Source organism: Nerophis ophidion, linkage group LG04, assembly GCF_033978795.1.
Source record: "Nerophis ophidion isolate RoL-2023_Sa linkage group LG04, RoL_Noph_v1.0, whole genome shotgun sequence".
In the NCBI taxonomy this organism is placed as follows: Eukaryota; Metazoa; Chordata; class Actinopteri; order Syngnathiformes; family Syngnathidae; genus Nerophis; species Nerophis ophidion.
The window spans coordinates 75,377,463-75,398,306 of NC_084614.1; the positions used below are offsets into that span (position 1 = coordinate 75,377,463).

The 20,844-nt window shown below is 40.4% G+C and overlaps 1 protein-coding gene across 2 annotated transcripts in view; it reads right to left on the minus strand.

Annotated features, from left to right (window-relative positions):
- Positions 1-20,844, minus strand: part of ttc3 (tetratricopeptide repeat domain 3) — a 103,111-nt gene that overhangs the window by 21,922 nt on the left and 60,345 nt on the right. For both annotated transcript variants that reach the window (XM_061899068.1, XM_061899067.1), the window contains exons 21-32: positions 14,858-14,977; positions 14,654-14,755; positions 14,502-14,594; positions 14,344-14,411; positions 12,058-12,203; positions 11,660-11,980; positions 9,977-10,243; positions 9,843-9,880; positions 5,288-5,341; positions 5,137-5,198; positions 4,913-5,068; positions 1,444-1,954 (exon numbers count right to left, since the gene is read on the minus strand). In XM_061899068.1, the coding sequence (XP_061755052.1) occupies positions 1,444-1,954; positions 4,913-5,068; positions 5,137-5,198; positions 5,288-5,341; positions 9,843-9,880; positions 9,977-10,243; positions 11,660-11,980; positions 12,058-12,203; positions 14,344-14,411; positions 14,502-14,594; positions 14,654-14,755; positions 14,858-14,977 (1,938 nt within the window). The remainder of the gene's footprint in view (positions 1-1,443; positions 1,955-4,912; positions 5,069-5,136; positions 5,199-5,287; positions 5,342-9,842; positions 9,881-9,976; positions 10,244-11,659; positions 11,981-12,057; positions 12,204-14,343; positions 14,412-14,501; positions 14,595-14,653; positions 14,756-14,857; positions 14,978-20,844) is intronic.

Below are 20,844 nucleotides of genomic sequence, written 5' to 3' on the forward strand. Positions count from 1 at the left end.
CTGCTATTTGAGCTATTTTTAGAACAGGCCAGCGGGCGACCCATCTGGTTCTTACGGGTGACCTGGTGCCCGCGGGCACCGCGTTGGTGACCCCTGTTGGAAACTGTACTTGTGTTTGGAGACTCTATTTCTGTCGCTCGATGTTCTTAAACATTTGCTTGGCGTTGCTGCTCCAGATGCATTTTCCCTTTTTAAAAGCCACCACCGTCTTCTAGTTATTGCACATTTGGTAGATTGCGGTCTGCTGCTATATCTCAGATTGATCAAAGTACATGCACAACGCAGACATGCTGCCTACGCTCTTGACATTCGCGTGTGTCGTGCCTGCGTCATCACAACATCCTGTTTTGAGGATCAAAGTTTTTTTACGATGGCCAAATTTTCAGTGCATCGCTAGTCAACAGTGAGCAAATAAAAGGCTATTTATATGTATTAAATCCCTTCATACAACATATTGTATGAATGGATTTGGGCACCAGCTCGTGGTGCCCAAGACCAGACTTAAGACCAGGGGAGACAGGGCCTTCTCTGTGGTCGGCCCTAAGCTCTGGAACATTCTGCCCCTCCATGTTCAAACTGCTTCCACAGTGGAGTGTTTTAAGTCTCGTCTTAAGACCCACTTTTATTCTTTGGCTTTTAACACTACGTGAGTTGTGTGGTCCTCTGTGTTTCTTATACACTTTGATTTCTATTTTACGGTTTTAATTGATTTTACCCTAAAAAATAGTTTTAATCATATTTATTGTTATATTGTTTTTATATTTATTTATTTTTTGTTTTTATTCAGTCATTAGTGGAGCATAATATTGTTTTTTTTAATATTGTTTTTAACATGGCTGTGCAGCACTTTGGAAACGTTAATGTTGTTTAAATGTGCTACATAAATAAAGTGGATTGGATTGGATTTAGTTTTTACATAAAACCTTTATTTTAAAAAAAGGTGTGGTGGCTTTTATTTTGCTGTGGCATGTAGGGCAAACCCTGACATTAATGGCACCTGCATTGCTGATACCATTTTGGATTCTTAATTATTGTTACAGGGCTGACAAATATACTCGCACATGCGCTTAAAAATATACTGCGAGACTTAAAAAAAAAAAAAAAAACTGTCACACATGCGAAAGGGGATGTCAACCCTTTCATCGTATTTTGCTCCAAAAATTATCCCATCCAAATATTATAAAATTAGAGTAAAATTTTCGCCCATCCGTATAACATATGTGAAATAAATTTAAACCATAACCAAATGGACAAATGATTGATCACTTGTACTAAGAGCTGTGTGTATATGTATGAGGGCTCATGTGTACCTTGTTTGAGCGTTAATAATGAAATTGCGATATTTAAGACGTTTCATATTGCTACAAAAGTCCTGTGCTACACAAAAACTGAAGCTGCAACACTGCTGCAATGATAACCATAGAAGAAAAAAATGGCTCTGACCTGTGTTTCCGAATGTTTCACTGCCTTGATTTCTTCAGTGGGGGTTGGATTTAATTCACTTGGATGGGAATAGGTTTCCAGAGTATCCTCCTCAGCAGCATAAAGCTCCATCCAGTCGAAGTCGTCAAGGGAGAACTTTGGGTCGTCCCAATAACTGACCTGGCCTCTGCTGACAGGGCATAAGAGGTCGTCTGTCCCAACAGGTAAATGATTAGTGGGTGAAGGATAAGGGTCAACGCTATAAGGATGCGGCTCCTCAGTCTGTGGCGGTGAGATTATATAAGGGGCCTCAAGGGGGGGCTGCTGCTGCTGCAGGCTGACCGCATGCTTGGCCAGGCCGACACGCATCCCTATCTTTATGAAGCGAAGAGACCTCAAAAGGAAGGCCTCAAAACCGCCTGCCTTGTCAATCTTTGCGTGAGCCATCGGCGGGAAGTTTTCCATCTCGTCGATCAGCAGGGGGCTGTCTGGGAGCAGGGGGCCGTGTCCTTCCAAAATTTGTGCGAAGTAGCTGCATGGGTGGAGACAGAAATTGATTTTTATTGTTTACAAGGCGAGTAATTTACCACATTTAAAATGGTCTCAAAAGAAAAAAGGGACTTTTGTGATGCTCTAACTGTTTGTCACAGCCAAACGAGGTAAACGTCTATCATCTCACTCGCTCCACTTTCTAAAGTTGTTTTCTGCATCATGATGGCAATTCAACCTCTGACCCCCCCCTGTCAGAATAATTGTATATAAGTTATCACACAACCTGTGGTTACTATCCATTTGTGTTGACAAAGCTGTCTTTGATCTTATCAAGGAAAAAGGCGGACAGCTTGTAAATCTCCACTGTGTGCGATGGAATGCACCGTAGAGGTGTCGGTTTCTCAGATCTGGACAGCCACGAGAAGGGCCTAATCAGGACCCGAAATCTATGAGCAGAGAGGGGGCAAACCTGACACCGCTCCAAGCACCTTTTGTTTTAACGGTTTATGACTTAGTGCAGCTGCTGCATAATGAGACCCCTCTCCTTAGAAGCAGCTGCAGCTATGTAATCAGGGAATGCCCAAATAAATGGGGAGGCATGGAACTTTTTCCTCACAGCGTGGGGTGAATTGAATCCTGTCTCTGTTTGATTCATTGCTTCTTGTCTTGTTTAATAGATAGTTCGGTGTTTGAACCAGACACTCCCCCAGCTAGGTGAGCGCATTGCATTACGGCCACAAGACAGTTTTGTACATTTTTTTTTTTTTTTTAAAGGCATGCTTCGTTACACACAAAAAAGGCCCTGCCGTGAGTCAGCTGTTGTAATATATGGCATCTATTACGTACAAACAGCTGCTTAGCATTAAAGCTACAGACACACAAAATAGTGAAGTGTGAAGTGAATCACATTTATATAGCGCTTTTCTCTAGTGACTCAAAGCGCTTTACATAGTGAAAACCCAATATCTAAGTTACATTTAAACCAGTGTGGGTGGCACTGGGAGCAAGTGGGTAAAGTGTCTTGCCCAAGGACACAACGGCAGTGACTAGGATGGCGGAAGCAGGAATCGAACCTGCAACCCTCAAGTTGCTGGCACGGACGCTCTACCAACCGAGCTATACCGCCCCTGGACCTGGACAGCCACGAGAAGGGCCTAATCAGGACCCGAAATCTATGAGCAGAGAGGGGGCAAACCTGACACCGCTCCAAGCACCTTTTGTTTTAACTGTTTATGACTTAGTGCAGCTGCTGCATAATGAGACCCCTCTCCTTAGAAGCAGCTGCAGCTATGTAATCAGGGAATGCCCCAATAAATGGGGAGGCGTGGAACTTTTTCCTCACAGCGTGGGGTGAATTGAATCTTGTCTCTGATTCATTGCTTCTTGTCTTGTTTAATAGATAGTTCGGTGTTAGGTCCTGCCGTGAGTCAGCTGTTGTAATATATGGCATCTATTACGTACAAAGAGCTGCTTAGCATTAAAGCTACAGACACACAAAATAGTGAAGTGAATTACATTTATATAGCGCTTTTCTCTAGTGACTCAAAGCACTTTACATAGTGAAAACCCAATATCTAAGTTACATTTAAACCAGTGTGGGTGGCACTGGGGGCAGGTGGGTAAAGTGTCTTGCCCAGGGACACAACGGCAGTGACTAGGATGGCGGAAGCAGGAATCGAACCTGCAACCCTCAAGTTGCTGGCACGGACGCTCTACCAACCGAGCTATACCGCCCCTGGACCTGGACAGCCACGAGAAGGGCCTAATCAGGACCCGAAATCTATGAGCAGAGAGGGGGCAAACCTGACACCGCTCCAAGCACCTTTTGTTTTAACTGTTTATGACTTAGTGCAGCTGCTGCATAATGAGACCCCTCTCCTTAGAAGCAGCTGCAGCTATGTAATCAGGGAATGCCCCAATAAATGGGGAGGCGTGGAACTTTTTCCTCACAGCGTGGGGTGAATTGAATCCTGTCTCTGATTCATTGCTTCTTGTCTTGTTTAGTAGATAGTTCGGTGTTTGGCCCTGCCGTGAGTCAGCTGTTGTAATATATGGCATCTATTACGTACAAACAGCTGCTTGGCATTAAAGCTACAGACACACAAAATAGTGAAGTGAATTACATTTATATAGCGCTTTTCTCTAGTGACTCAAAGCGCTTCACATGGTGAAAACCCAATATCTAAGTTACATTTAAACCAGTGTGGGTGGCACTGGGAGCAAGTGGGTAAAGTGTCTTGCCCAAGGACACAACGGCAGTGACTAGGATGGCGGAGGCGGGGATCGAACCTGGTTGCCCTCACGTTGCTGGCACGGACGCTCTACCAACCGAGCTATACCGCCCCTGGACCTGGACAGCCACGAGAAGGGCCTAATCAGGACCCGAAATCTATGAGCAGAGAGGGGACAAACCTGACACCGCTCCAAGCACCTTTTGTTTTAACTGTTTATGACTTAGTGCAGCTGCTGCATAATGAGACCCCTCTCCTTAGAAGCAGCTGCAGCTATGTAATCAGGGAATGCCCCAATAAATGGGGAGGCGTGGAACTTTTTCCTCACAGCGTGGGGTGAATTGAATCCTGTCTCTGATTCATTGCTTCTTGTCTTGTTTAATAGATAGTTCGGTGTTTGGCCCTGCCGTGAGTCAGCTGTTGTAATATATGGCATCTATTACGTACAAACAGCTGCTTAGCATTAAAGCTACAGACACACAAAATAGTGAAGTGAATTACATTTATATAGCGCTTTTCTCTAGTGACTCAAAGCGCTTCACATGGTGAAAACCCAATATCTAAGTTACATTTAAACCAGGGTGGGTGGCACTGGGAGCAAGTGGGTAAAGTGTCTTGCCCAAGGACACAACGGCAGTGACTCGGATGGCGGAGGTGGGGATCGAACCTGGTTGCCCTCACGTTGCTGGCACAGCCACTCTACCAACCAAGTTATACTGCAATGATATCCAGTGTTTCTGGACCATTAAAACCTTGCTGGAACTTACTCATACATATTCTCCTCCGTAGGATCGGGGTTGTTGTCCAAAAGCTTTTTTAGGTCCCTCTTGTGTGTGGGGCCGATATACTGGTCCTCAAACTCGGTCACCTCCGCTTGGAGGTGGCTGGGAATTCTGAAGGGTTCACTGGGTTGGGGGTAATATCTGTGGACGGTCAAAGCAGGGCAGTGTCATGAAAACACAGAGCAGCGCTGGACAAAGAGCAAACCTACATGGGATTTTCTTGGTCGCCATGGTCTATGGGTGCAACACTCGGCCGCCAAACAGGAAGACCCTAAAAGAGGGACATTTAAAGTCAATTTACTGGAGATAAAAAAAAAAACATGTGTGTTGCTCGGCAACAAAACAAATTTTAATTCTCACGTTTAGACCTTTCTTTTTCTTCCGGCCTTGATTCTTAACACTGACAGTATCACGCTGAAATGAGACATTTGATAGGTCAGTTTCCATTTCATTGACTAAAACTACATGCCACACTTCATATAGGACCTGTGTGAATTGCCCGAATTGCAAATATCAAAATAAAACGCCATTCGTTTTTGTTGTAAAAATTTTCATTTGTGCCGTTGCGCTTCTGAAGTTATTCCAAAATACATTTTCTGACTGACCTTCTCATAATCTCCCCAAACCTTTTACCGAACGTTTATGGCAGCAGCAATATTTTGTTTATTATAGTTTTGATGTTATCAATGGTTTATTATTAGTAACCTGCCCCCCCCTCCACCTTGTCGAAACCTATCCCAAACATTTATTGCAACAATAGGTTTTACATTTTCATAACCAGCCCCCTATCGTGTCCCATTTGTTTGTGCCACAAACGTTTTTTTTCTTCTTCAGTTTTTATGTTAGCGTGTTATTCATAACCAACGCCATAACATAAAAACTACTTTAGTGACAGTGGTTTTCTAAAGTGTTCCTGAGCCCATGTGGTGATATCCTTTAGAGATTGATGTCGGTCCTTTTTTTTTTGTCATGAAAAAGGGAGTTTTTTGTGGTTGGTGCACTAATTGTAAGTTTTTATGTTGATTTAATTAAAAAAAAAATTATATATATATACATATTTTTTTTAATAAAAACTTCTTCTGCGGCCCGGTACCAATTGGGCCACGGCCCGGTGGTTGGGGACCACTGAATCACACCATATTGAAAAATCATTGGCGTTAACCGTGTTACAAATTTGAGAACAGGAAATGAACATGTGTGTTAGTAATTGCTATGAAATGGAAAAGTACGTGCTTCTCCCTACTCCTTTTCAGACATGTAAATCCATCCATCCATTTTCTACCGCTTGTCCCTTTTAGGGTCGCTGGAGCCTATCTCAGCTGCATTTGGGCGGAAGGCGGCGTACACCCTGGACAAGTCGCCACCTTTTCAAAGGGCCAACACAGATAGACAACATTCACACTCACACTATATCCATCCATTTCTACCGCTTATTCCCTTTTTGGGGTTGCGGGGGGCGCTGGTGCCTATCTCAGCTACAATCGGGCGGAAGGCGGGGTACACCCTGGACAAGTCGCCACCTTATCACAGAGCCAACACAGATAGACAGACAACACTCACACTCACATTCACACACTAGGGCCAATTTAGTGTTGCCAATCAACCTATCCCCAGGTGCATGTCTTTGGAAGTGGGAGGAAGCCGGAGTACCCGGAGGGAACCCACGCAGTCAAGGGGAGAACATGCAAACTCCACACAGAAAGATCCCGAGCCCGGGATTGAACCCAGGACTGCTCAGGACCTTCGTATTGTGAGGCACATGCACTAACCCTTGTTCCACCGTGCTGCCCCAGACATGTAAAGAAAAATTAAAATATGTGATGTTTCATAGTGAAACTGTGTACACGTTCCAGATAAACAAACCAACATTTCATGGATCCTCTCAAGAAACCTTACAATGTTTTAAATCCATAAACTGCTATTAAAGTTAAAGTACCAATGATTGTCACACACACACTTGGTCTCCCGTACAAAGGCAAAACCCAGTAACTCAATTTTGGTCAAAACTGAGCTGATAATAATTTTGGAGTTCCTAGGTGATATGCTTTACATTAGTGTATGCGATATTGTCATTTGTTCCGTAAGTAAGCTGTTACGCGCATGGCAGGACCTAGCAACTACCACAGAACCGCGTAGATACAACAGAAAAACCTAGTATCTCAAGGGACCAATCGGAGCTTCTTTGTCAGTCGCCTTATTGTCTTTAATGAGACATTTGCACCAATGGGGGCCAACGGTCAACCTGATTATGTGATATTATGGCACAAGGGGATATTTGGAAGATTGGCCCTGGACGTTGCAAGCACCTTCATTAAATGTATTGTTCTTGATTCTTCCCCTTGCATACTCTTTTGGGCAGATAACTGTGGGGGTCAAAATAAAAACCGGACGCTGTACACGGCTCTTGCCCAATGTGCAAACGCAGAATGGGGCCCAGCCGAGATTATGATAAAATATCTGGAGAAAAGGGCACACGTTCATGAGAGCAGATTCAATCCACGGCTCAATCGGCAAGAAAATGAAAGCTCAAGAAAACATCTATACGTTTGATGACTTTGTAGATCAGGGGTAGGGAACCTATGGCTCTAGAGCCAGATGTGGCTCTTTTGATGACTGCATCTGGCTCTCAGATAAATCTTAGCTGACATTGCTTAACACGATAATTATGAATGATTTCCCTGGTAATCACAGTGCTAAAAATAACGCGCAAAATATAAAACATTCACATGCATTTAAATCCATCCATCCGTTTCCTACCGCACCTGTTCAAGAAGTCGCATTAATGGTAAGAAGTATTTTATGTCACGATGGGGGGGTCGCAGCTTAATGCAGGGTCGTTCCCCCAGGAAGGCAGACTGACTACTCGGGACATGGCATTTAGGTAAAAACATGATTTAATTTAAACTAAAAAAAGATACAAACAAAAATCGCTCACAGTGGAGGCACAACTTGGGCTAAGGAACAAAGCTAACGCATAAACAGACTATGAACATAAATCAAACAAAACTTACTTGGCATGAAGCATGAAACCATGGCAAGGCATGAAACAAGTCAGCACAGAGCAAGAAAAGATCACATTGACGCCAGGGCGACTGACTGGCAAAGACGAGCTTAAATACTGCCTCTGAATAGTGCTCGGAAGCAGGTGAGTGGGCATTTTGTCCACCAGAGACAGGTGGACAAACTGAGTAACCAAGGAAACCAGACAAGGGAGTGGAAAAAAACAGGAACTTAAAGAGTCTAAAGGACAAACAGCACATGGCCAAACAAAAACATGATCAACAGACATGACATTTTATTTATAATTGGTCAGGTTCAGAATAACAATGTTATTAAAAAGAATAAGAGACTTATTATACTCTAGAAATGCTGGTCTTACTTAAAAATGCACGCATTTAGTTGTATTCAGTGTTAAACAATATTATATGGCTCTCACGCAAATACATTTTGAAATATTTGGCTTTCATGGCTCTCTCAGTCAAAAAGGTTCCCGACCCCTGTGTTGTGGCGTTGGTTATGAATAACACCTTAACATAAAAACTGAAATAGACAAACATTGTAGCACCAACAAAAAGGACACAATGGGAGGCCGGTTTTGAAAATTGAAAACTTTGATAATGTAAAAACTACAGAAATATTTTGCAGCACAAACTTTTGGGACAAGTTTGTTGCGATTAAGACAATGTGAGGGGCGGGGGGCTGCTTAATAATAACACAAATATAATTGTTGCAACACAAACAAATGGGACAAATTTGTGTAGATGACAAGTTGGGGGGGGGAGATTGACAACTCAGAAAATATATCTTATGATAACTTAAATACCGTAACGGCACAAACAATTTTTTACAGCACAAACGAGAGGCAGTGGTATTTTAATATTTGCAATCAGATTTGGGGGCAAACTTCACACAGGTCTATGTGGGACCAGATCAGTTTTTATAAAGTTTTCCGTCAGGAAGAGTAAGTAAATGTAAGGAGCAAAACATTTTTGTAAGAGTAGAATTTGTGATTTACGTTTTTTGTACTTAAAGTTGTGGCTGAGTGTCTGTATACGGCTAAGTCCACACAAACACGGAGAGTTCTCAAAAATCGCACACCCCCCCACCACGCCCAAATGACAAAAATCTCGGTCTCGGTTCACTAGCCGTCATGCACATTTTGTCCAATCAGAAGCCTGGAGTAAGAAACCCAGCAACGCCTCTGTTGATCATTATAGTGATAATTGGGTCTGGTCTACCATGATTCCATATAAGTACTAAATAGCACACGCTATTTAATACTTTGTACACACTATGTTAATGTAGACGAACCTTTAGCAGATCAGTGTTCAATGACAGCGCACAGTAGACATCAATGTTTTGTTTAATCGCCCGCGCCTGATCTAATGCAAAAGAAACACCCCAAAGTCAAAAAATGTCATTCTTCGAACAATGAGAGACCGGGCTTTCTGCTCCACCGCTCCCCAGTCTGTGGAACGCTCTCCCTGACCACCTGAGGGCACTACAGACTGTGGATGTTTTTTAAAAAAAGAAGCTTTTTTTAAAAAAAGCTTCTTTTTTTTTTATATATGAATACTAGTTCTAGCTATTAGGCTGTTCTATTTTCAAATTATTTTTATATTTAATTCATTTATTTTTTTAAATTTATTTTTATTATCTTTTTAATACACAGTAGCACTTTGAGGTTGTTTACTCAATGTTAAGTGCTTTTTACAAATAAAATCTATTATTATTCTTTAAAAACGCGAGACTGAAAACAAATTACAAAAAAAACAGAAAGCGCAGTTTTACCCGTCCACACACACTAAAGCTGGGGTATTTAAAAATGTAAATACTTTAAAAACATGCGTTTTTAAAATCTCCGTATTTGTTTGGACATGGGCTAAGTTGAACTAATGTCTCCTGGATGTCTTACATTTTGATCTGACTTTTTTAGAACTGAATAATGTCCATCTGAAAAAAAAAAAAAAAAAGAAGAGGTCAAGGTTAAAAATGGGAAGACAGGATAAAAAAGAAAATACAATATTTTGGGTGGTGATAAATACATACCAATCATATCAAAATATTCATTCAGTAAAAGATTACATGTGACACGGTCCTTAAGCTCCGCCAGAGTCCAGATAAAGACTCTCATCTCATGCGGCGCAGCCCATCCCAAGTATTTACTGAGGCCGTTCTTTGTCATCAACTCTTGGCTGTTGCCCACGCTTTCAGAAATCATCACCCGCAGAGGAGCAAATGTTAACAGCGGAGTCAAGTCCCAATCTTCCATTTGGTGGGCGTTTCGCTCAATGAAAGACTTTGCAGCGTTCAGATCTTCAAAATTGAAAAATGCAATCAGCAGGCTAGTCATCTCCACAAATCTCAATTATAGCATTTCCTTTAAAAGCACCATTTTTATGTCTTGTATTGCACTCGCTGCACTTTAAAAGGGGAACTGCACTTTTTTTTTTTTTTTTGACCCATCATTCACATATCGCACGTTTTTTAAGTCGTAAAATACGACAAGTACAATGTGGCCAACAATGCAGCTAATAAGTACTCTTTACAAAAAAGCACCAATAATACTGCATTTAAATCTCAAAACTTGATTATAAATATTAGCAATCTTGGTATTATAATCGCTAACGCAGAGAAACTATTTTTAACTAGCTTATGTTTCTATATTGGAATATTGAGCCAGGGAGCTTCTGCATCGCCTCTGATTTGGTAAAAATTCATTCTAAATTATAAATCATGCCTCTCACCTGGACAGTAGAAGGTTTTGACTATAAACCGAGAAGTTTGTCAAATGTGACATCTGATTTCGACCCAGAAATGGTGAGAAAGACACAAAAAGACGCTCGTTTGTGACACTATTTATTTTAATTCTTTGTGAGAATGATTAATTCTTTATCTAAAAACGGGAAGATATGAATATCCCATCAGTCGGGTGTCCCAGTGAGAGCAGACATTGTGCAGCAAGTTATACACAGTTTAACACTTAGAAATACTGCTACAAGATGCTTAGTGTTTCATTAAAAACTCGTAGCTCATCCTCCTTATATTCAGGCTCAAAAATATAAGTTTCTGATCATCCTTTGTCTCAAAGTAGTCTTTGTTGTCTCATGAAGTCTGCCATGATTGGTAGTGGTGTTGTTGAAGGGAAAAGTGAACTTTGTGATGCATCTGAAATTAATACGTTATGTATTATGTTTAAAATAAGCAAAATATGTACATATTAGACATTATGAATGTGCCGGTTACTACATTACATATATACAGTACTTACAGCGTGTATATAAAACGATGGAGGCTTTTGGATGTTTACAGTGCTTTACAGGCGGAATAGCACGATTTCCATGAATTGATTAACGTGGACCCCGACTTAAACAAGTTGAAAAACTTATTCGGGTGTTACCATTTAGTGGTCAATTGTACGGAATATGTACTGTACTGTGCAATCTACTAATAAAAGTATCAATCAATCAATCAATCCAAATTGGTTAGCGATCACCGCTAGGGTTTATTTACAATTTAGAATGCATAAAAAAAAAAATACACGTGTTCTTGTTTCACATACGGATTGTGAACGTAAGACAAAGATCTCGCAAAAAAGTGCAGGTTCCCCTTTAACACTGTTGTGTGTAAGCCTTTTTTTAAATGATGTATTGCAGCTGATTTGCACTTCAATCCAAGGCAAATTTTCCTCTAGTACAATTAGGTTATTCTGATCAGTCCAACTAAACAAACCTGCATTGTTGAGACGGCCTGCCCACTGACTGAGCTCCCTGTTGATATCCAAAGACTTGGAAAGCAGCTCGATGAAAACGCGAGCCCAGACGCGATTCTTCCTCTCCAGCAGCAGCTCCACGGCCTGATCCAGCGTCTCCAGCTGCTCCTGTTGCCAGTTCAGCATCTTCGTGGCTAGCTGGTTCCCTTGCTCCGAGTCCAGTTCCAGCCAGGGCCTTAGATAGGTGCTCAGAGTTGACACGGAGAGGCCTTTTTCCTGGCGGAGCAGCCGCATCATCTGGTAGACCTGAACGAGGATTCGATCCCCGTAAAGCAACCAGGCTGTTGACACGAGGAGGAAAAATTAATATAGTTGCCACCTAAAGTCAGCATGCTACTTTGTATGTGTGCAACTCTACCTTTCTGCTGGCTTTGTAGTACAGAGTTGTTTTTTTTGGCCGGAAGAATATCTTCACTAATATTCACTTTTTCTTCACTCAACTGCTTATTATTATTATTAATATTCTTAGTCTTCAGTTGACTCTCCTCCTTGGACTTTTTCACTCTGAAATAGAAGATGTTTTAAATTATAGCGGAAGCAGTTGACTTCTAGAGAAGCAGGTTGTCGACATAAGCTAACCTCTGCCGGAGACGTAACAGACAACAAGGAATACATTTTGTTAGTTCCAGTTGGAATGGCTGATAAGCGCACGGTGCAACGTCTACAGTGTATAGACATCTGGTCCTATGCGCAAGTTTTGAAGGCAATTTGCGCGGTTGGTTTGCTTGTATTGATGTTGACGTAAACCAGAGGTCTCAGACACACGCGGCCCAACGTTATTTTGCGGCCCCCACCTTAATATGAAAGTTTAAAGGGGAACATTATCACAATTTCAAAATTGGTTAAAAAAAATACAAATCAGTTCCCAGTGGCTTGTTTTATTTTTCAAAGTTTTTTTCAAAATTTTACACCTCCCGGAATATTCCTAAAAAAAGCTTTAAAGTGCTTGATTTTCGCTATTTGCGATGTGACTGTCCATTTCCCTGTGACGTCATACAGGGCTGCCAATACAAAAAACATGGCGGTTACCACAGCAAGATATAGCGACATTAGCTCGGATTCAGACTGGGATTTCAGCGGCTTAAGCGATTCAACAGATTACGCATGTATTGAAACAGATGGTCGGAGTATGGAGGTAGATAGCGAAAACGAAATTGAAGAAGAAACTGAAGCTATTGAGCGAATAGCTATTGACGCTATTCGGCCATAGCATGGGTGTACCTAATGAAGTGGCCCATAGCATGGCTGCCTTATTAGCATCGCCGGTAAAATGTGCGGATCAAACGATCAGGACTTTCGCATCTTGTGACACTGGAGCAACTTAAATCCGTAGATTGGTAAGTGTTTGTTTCGCATTAAATGTGGGTGTCTAGTTTCAAATGTACATACAGCTAGCGTAAATAGCATGTTAGCATCAATTAGCGTAGGATGTTAGCATCGATTAGATGGCAGTCATGCCGTGACCAAATATGTCTGATTAGCACATAAGTCAACAACATCAACAAAACTCACCTTTGTGATTTCGTTGACTTATCGTTGCAAATGCATCTGCAGGTTATCCATACATCTCTGTGCCATGTCTGTCTTAGCATCGTCGGTAAAATGTGCAGACACTCCGGCACATTCAATGGGGGTCTGGCGGCAGATTTCTTGCCAGTGGTGCCCTGTTAGTGTTGTTACACTCTCCGACAACACACCGACGAGGCAAATTATAGTCAAAAAAACGGAAAATAACAGAGATGAGCCCCGGTGTTTGTAATGTGTAAATGAAAATGGCGGCTGTATTACCTCGGTGACGTCACGTCATCGCTACAAGACCGATAAACAGAAAGGCGTTTAATTCGCCAAAATTCACCCATTTAGAGTTCGGAAATCGGTTAAAAAAATACATGGTCTTTTTTCTGCAACATCAAGGTATATATTGACGCTTGCATACGTTTGGTGATAATGTTCCCCTTTAATGTTAGTGCGGCCTGCGAGTTTTATATGAATGGCGCTTGACAACGTTGCGTTATTTGGGTCCAAAATAGCTCTATCGACGTTCTGGGTTGCCTACCCCTACGTTAGTGGAAAAGCAGAAATTGAGTGAAAGCGACAAAGACGGTGCCATGGAGACGGGAGTTTTCTTACGTGCCTGGCTGCAGTCACACCGCGACACCTGTCCGTCACTAATAACAGTCTCCGATAATCTGGACCAATTCAAACAGTTATCTTTCTTATTGTTTAATTTGCATTTCCTCACACGATGAACACGACATATGTATTTCTAAATGACGCCGGATAACACTCCGGGAGCCTTCACTTTTTTCCGTTTCCTATCCCGGTACTTTCCCGGCTATTATCCGCCAACCGCCGCGTCGCTGTGGTGAGGACAAGCGGAACGACACACATTGCGGAAATAACATTTTCCGTGCGTTGGCTAAATACAAATATATTGCACAACCCCAAAAATATATTTTTCAAAGCCTACAGTGAAGAGAAAGGTTTGTGATGAGCAAACACAATTTACAGGAAAAGTGGGAAATGTAATATTTCTTTGTTGAGCACAGGGGCATCCCGACGTGTCTTATTTGCACAGAGACAAGTGATACATGTTGTCAAACATCAGCAGTCAGTTCAAAAAAATGTCGAAGAACCAGCTCACCTGATAGAACACTTCTGATTGACTTTTGGCTTCTTCTGCGTCTGTGGCTTTGGGATGTCTCTTTCAAACTGACAAGACAAGCAAGATGCTGGCATCAATATAAAGAACTAAAAGCATCGCTCCAACTGCAACTCCTGTCCACCAGAGAGGACACTTACCTTACATTTCACCAGGCCTGTCGGGTCTAGAATTTTGATACTACAGACTTGACCAAAACAATCTGGAGTCCGACAAGGTTGTTCCAAAAAATCCTAAAAGAAAAAAAGGTGTGTTGAGAACTTTTCCCGCGGGATCCTGTAATGACGGTTACCTTTTCGTTCTTTTCAAAGGACAACGAGGCCTTGAGTGTTTTCCAGCAAGCAGTATGGTATTCAATCAGGCACTGCTGGCTGCACTTTATCTGAATGAAGCCCTGATGGTTCCGAAAAAAACAAACAAAAAACAAAACAAAAAGGGAGCGTCAGAACTTGTTACACGCTTTAAAACGGCTTTTCTTCAAATGGCTGCCACTTACTTTAAAATCCGGGTCAGTGATGTAAATGTTTTTGGAGGAGCTCATGCATTTCCCAAGTCGACAAGTGGCATCGGGAATAGGGGGAAATTTGCATAAAGCTATAGAATCCTCCAGAAGTTTCTATAAAAACAAGAAAATATAATCAATTTCAAAAAGGAGACCTGAATACTTAGTTATTGTGTACAAGCCAATGACTGACTGACTATGCGCCTTTCTAAATAAACGGTGCTGCATCCGCATATACTTTAAATGTTTTGCTACGTCTCTATTCACTTTAAATATTGATTGTGCTAAATCTACAGTACATGCTCTGTGAATATTATTTGTGCTACGTCTGCATGCGCTTTAAATATCGATTGTGCTACGTCAGCATGGGCTCTAAATATCGATTGTGCTACGTCAGCATGGGCATTAAAAATATCAAATGTGCCAAGTCTGCATGTTTTAAATAGATTCTGCTACATCTATACTGTATATACTTTAAATATGAATTCTGCTACGTCTGAATGCGCTTTAAACATAATTTGTGCTACACGTACTCTAAATGGCCTTAAAACATTTGTGTTACACCTACATGCACTTTAAATATCGATTGTGCTACGTCTGCATGGGCTTTATATATAGAATGTGTTACATCTGCATGCGCTTTAAATATCGATTGTGCTACGTCTGCATGGGCTTTATATATAGAATGTGTTACATCTGCATGCGCTTTAAATATCGATTGTGCTATGTCTGCATGCGCTTTACATATCGATTGTGCTACGTCTGCATGCGCTTTAAATATCGATTGTGCTACGTCTGCATGCGCTTTAAAAATATCAAATGTGCCAAGTCTGCATGTGTTTTAAATAGATTTTGCTACATCTATATATACTTTAAATATGAATTCTGCTACGTCTGCATGCGCTTTAAACAATTTGTGCTACACGTACTCTAAATGGCCTTAAAACATTTGTGTTACACCTACATGCGCTTTAAATATCGATTGTGCTACGTCTGCATGCGCTTTAAATATCGATTGTGCTACGTCTGCATGGGCTTTAAATATAGAATGTGTTACATCTGCATGCGCTTTAAATATCGATTGTGCTATGTCTGCATGCGCTTTACATATCGATTGTGCTACGTCTGCATGCGCTTTAAAAATATCAAATGTGCCAAGTCTGTATGTGTTTTAAATAGATTCTGCTACATCTATATATACTTTAAATATAAATTCTGCTACGTCTGCATGCGCTTTAAACATAATTTGTGCTACACGTACTCTAAATGGCCTTAAAACATTTGTGTTACACCTACATGCGCTTTAAATATCGATTGTGCTACGTCTGCATGCGCTTTAAATATCGATTGTGCTACGTCTGCATGCGTTTTTAATATAGAATGTGCTACATTTGCATGCACTTTAAATATCGATTGTGCTACGTCTGCATGCACTTTAAATATCGATTGTGCTACGTCTGCATGCGCTTTAAATAGCGATTGTGCTACGTCTGCATGCGCTTTAAATATCGATTGTGCTACGTCTGCATGCGTTTTTAATATCAATTGTGCTACGTCTGCATGCGTTTTTAATATCGATTGTGCTACGTCTGCATGCGTTTTTAATATCGATTGTGCTACGTCTGCATGCGTTTTTAATATTGATTGTTGTACGTCTGCATGCGCTTTAAAAATATCAAATGTGCCAAGTCTACATGTGTTTTAAATAGATTCTGCTACATCTATTTATACTTTAAATATGAATTCTGCTACGTCTGCATGCGCTTTAAACATAATTTGTGCTACACGTACTCTAAATGGCCTTAAAACATTTGTGTTACACCTATATGCGCTTTAAATATCGATTGTGCTACGTCTGCATGCGTTTTTAATATAGAATGTGCTACACCTGCATGCACTTTAAATATCGATTGTGCTACGTCTGCATGCGCTTTAAATATCGATTGTGCTACGTCTGCATGCGCTTTAAATATCGATTGTGCTACGTCTGCATGCGCTTTAAATATCGATTGTGCTACGTCTGCATGCGTTTTTAATATCGATTGTGCTACGTCTGCATGCGTTTTTAATATCGATTGTGCTACGTCTGCATGCGTTTTTAATATCGATTGTGCTACGTCTGCATGCGTTTTTAATATTGATTGTTGTACGTCTGCATGCGCTTTAAAAATATCAAATGTGCCAAGTCTACATGTGTTTTAAATAGATTCTGCTACATCTATTTATACTTTAAATATGAATTCTGCTACGTCTGCATGCGCTTTAAACATAATTTGTGCTACACGTACTCTAAATGGCCTTAAAACATTTGTGTTACACCTATATGCGCTTTAAATATCGATTGTGCTACGTCTGCATGCGTTTTTAATATAGAATGTGCTACACCTGCATGCACTTTAAATATCGATTGTGCTACGTCTGCATGCGCTTTAAATATCGATTGTGCTACGTCTGCATGCGCTTTAAATATCGATTGTGCTACGTCTGCATGCGCTTTAAATATCGATTGTGCTACGTCTGCATGCGTTTTTAATATCGATTGTGCTACGTCTGCATGCGTTTTTAATATCGATTGTGCTACGTCTGCATGCGCTTTAAAAATATCAAATGTGCCAAGTCTACATGTGTTTTAAATAGATTCTGCTACATCTATATATACTTTAATATGAATTCTGCTACGTCTGCATGCGCTTTAAACATAATTTGTGCTACACGTACTCTAAATGGCCTTAAAACATTTGTGTTACACCTACATGCGCTTTAAATATCGATTGTGCTACGTCTGCATGGGCTTTATATATAGAATGTGCTACATTTGCATGCGCTTTAAATATCGATTGTGCTACGTCTGCATGGGCTTTATATATAGAATGTGCTACATTTGCATGCGCTTTAAATATCAATTGTGCTACGTCTGCATGCGCTTTAAAAATATCAAATGTGCCAAGTCTGCATGTGTTTTAAATAGATTTTGCTACATCTATATATACTTTAAATATAAATTCTGCTACGTCTGCATGTGCTTTAAACATAATTTGTGCTACACGTACTCTAAATGGCCTTAAAACATTTGTGTTACACCTACATGCGCTTTAAACATCGATTGTGCTACGTCTGCATGGGCTTTATATATAGAATGTGCTACATTTGTAAGCGCTTTAAATATCCATTGTGCTACGTCTGCATGGGCTTTAAATATCGATTGTGCTACGTCTGAATGCGCTTTAAATATCGATTGTGCTACGTCTGCATGCGCTTTAAATATCGATTGTGCTACGTCTGCATGCGCTTTAAATATCGATTGTGCTACGTCTGCATGCGCTTTAAATATCGATTGTGCTACGTCTGCATGCGCTTTAAATATCGATTGTGCTACGTCTGCATGCGCTTTAAATATCGATTGTGCTACGTCTGCATGCGTTTTTAATATCGATTGTGCTACGTCTGCATGCGCTTTAAATATCGATTGTGCTACGTCTGCATGCGCTTTAAATATCGATTGTGCTACGTCTGCATGCGTTTTTAATATCGATTGTGCTACGTCTGCATGCGCTTTAAATATCGATTGTGCTACGTCTGCAAGCGCTTTTAATATCGATTGTGCTACGTCTGCATGCGTTTTTAATATTGATTGTGCTACGTCTGCATGCGCTTTAAAAATATCAAATGTGTCAAGTCTACATGTGTTTTTAATAGATTCTGCTACATCTATTTATACTTTAAATATGAATTCTGCTACGTCTGCATGCGCTTTAAACATAATTTGTGCTACACGTACTCTAAATGGCCTTAAAACATTTGTGTTACACCTACATGCGCTTTAAATATCGATTGTGCTACGTCTGCATGCGTTTTTAATATTGATTGTGCTACGTCTGCATGCGCTTTAAAAATATCAAATGTGTCAAGTCTACATGTGTTTTTAATAGATTCTGCTACATCTATTTATACTTTAAATATGAATTCTGCTACGTCTGCATGCGCTTTAAACATAATTTGTGCTACACGTACTCTAAATGGCCTTAAAACATTTGTGTTACACCTACATGCGCTTTAAATATCGATTGTGCTACGTCTGCATGGGCTTTAAATATAGAATGTGTTACATCTGCATGCGCTTTAAATATCGATTGTGCTATGTCTGCATGCGCTTTACATATCGATTGTGCTACGTCTGCATGCGCTTTAAATATCGATTGTGCTACGTCTGCATGCGCTTTAAAAATATCAAATGTGCCAAGTCTGCATGTGTTTTAAATAGATTTTGCTACATCTATATATACTTTAAATATGAATTCTGCTACGTCTGCATGCGCTTTAAACAATTTGTGCTACACGTACTCTAAATGGCCTTAAAACATTTGTGTTACACCTACATGCGCTTTAAATATCGATTGTGCTACGTCTGCATGCGCTTTAAATATCGATTGTGCTACGTCTGCATGGGCTTTAAATATAGAATGTGTTACATCTGCATGCGCTTTAAATATCGATTGTGCTATGTCTGCATGCGCTTTACATATCGATTGTGCTACGTCTGCATGCGCTTTAAAAATATCAAATGTGCCAAGTCTGTATGTGTTTTAAATAGATTCTGCTACATCTATATATACTTTAAATATAAATTCTGCTACGTCTGCATGCGCTTTAAACATAATTTGTGCTACACGTACTCTAAATGGCCTTAAAACATTTGTGTTACACCTACATGCGCTTTAAATATCGATTGTGCTACGTCTGCATGCGCTTTAAATATCGATTGTGCTACGTCTGCATGCGTTTTTAATATCAATTGTGCTACGTCTGCATGCGTTTTTAATATCGATTGTGCTACGTCTGCATGCGTTTTTAATATCGATTGTGCTACGTCTGCATGCGTTTTTAATATTGATTGTTGTACGTCTGCATGCGCTTTAAAAATATCAAATGTGCCAAGTCTACATGTGTTTTAAATAGATTCTGCTACATCTATTTATACTTTAAATATGAATTCTGCTACGTCTGCATGCGCTTTAAACATAATTTGTGCTACACGTACTCTAAATGGCCTTAAAACATTTGTGTTACACCTATATGCGCTTTAAATATCGATTGTGCTACGTCTGCATGCGTTTTTAATATAGAATGTGCTACACCTGCATGCACTTTAAATATCGATTGTGCTACGTCTGCATGCGCTTTAAATATCGATTGTGCTACGTCTGCATGCGCTTTAAATATCGATTGTGCTACGTCTGCATGCGCTTTAAATATCGATTGTGCTACGTCTGCATGCGTTTTTAATATCGATTGTGCTACGTCTGCATGCGTTTTTAATATCGATTGTGCTACGTCTGCATGCGTTTTTAATATCGATTGTGCTACGTCTGCATGCGCTTTAAAAATATCAAATGTGCCAAGTCTACATGTGTTTTAAATAGATTCTGCTACATCTATATATACTTTAATATGAATTCTGCTACGTCTGCATGCGCTTTAAACATAATTTGTGCTACACGTACTCTAAATGGCCTTAAAACATTTGTGTTACACCTACATGCGCTTTAAATATCGATTGTGCTACGTCTGCATGGGCTTTATATATAGAATGTGCTACATTTGCATGCGCTTTAAATATCGATTGTGCTACGTCTGCATGCGTTTTTAATATCGATTTTACTACGTCTGCATGCGCTTTAAATATCAATTGTGCTACGTCTGCATGCGCTTTAAAAATATCAAATGTGCCAAGTCTGCATGTGTTTTAAATAGATTTTGCTACATCTATATATACTTTAAATATAAATTCTGCTACGTCTGCATGTGCTTTAAACATAATTTGTGCTACACGTACTCTAAATGGCCTTAAAACATTTGTGTTACACCTACATGCGCTTTAAACATCGATTGTGCTACGTCTGCATGGGCTTTATACTGTATATAGAATGTGCTACATTTGTAAGCGCTTTAAATATCCATTGTGCTACGTCTGCATGGGCTTT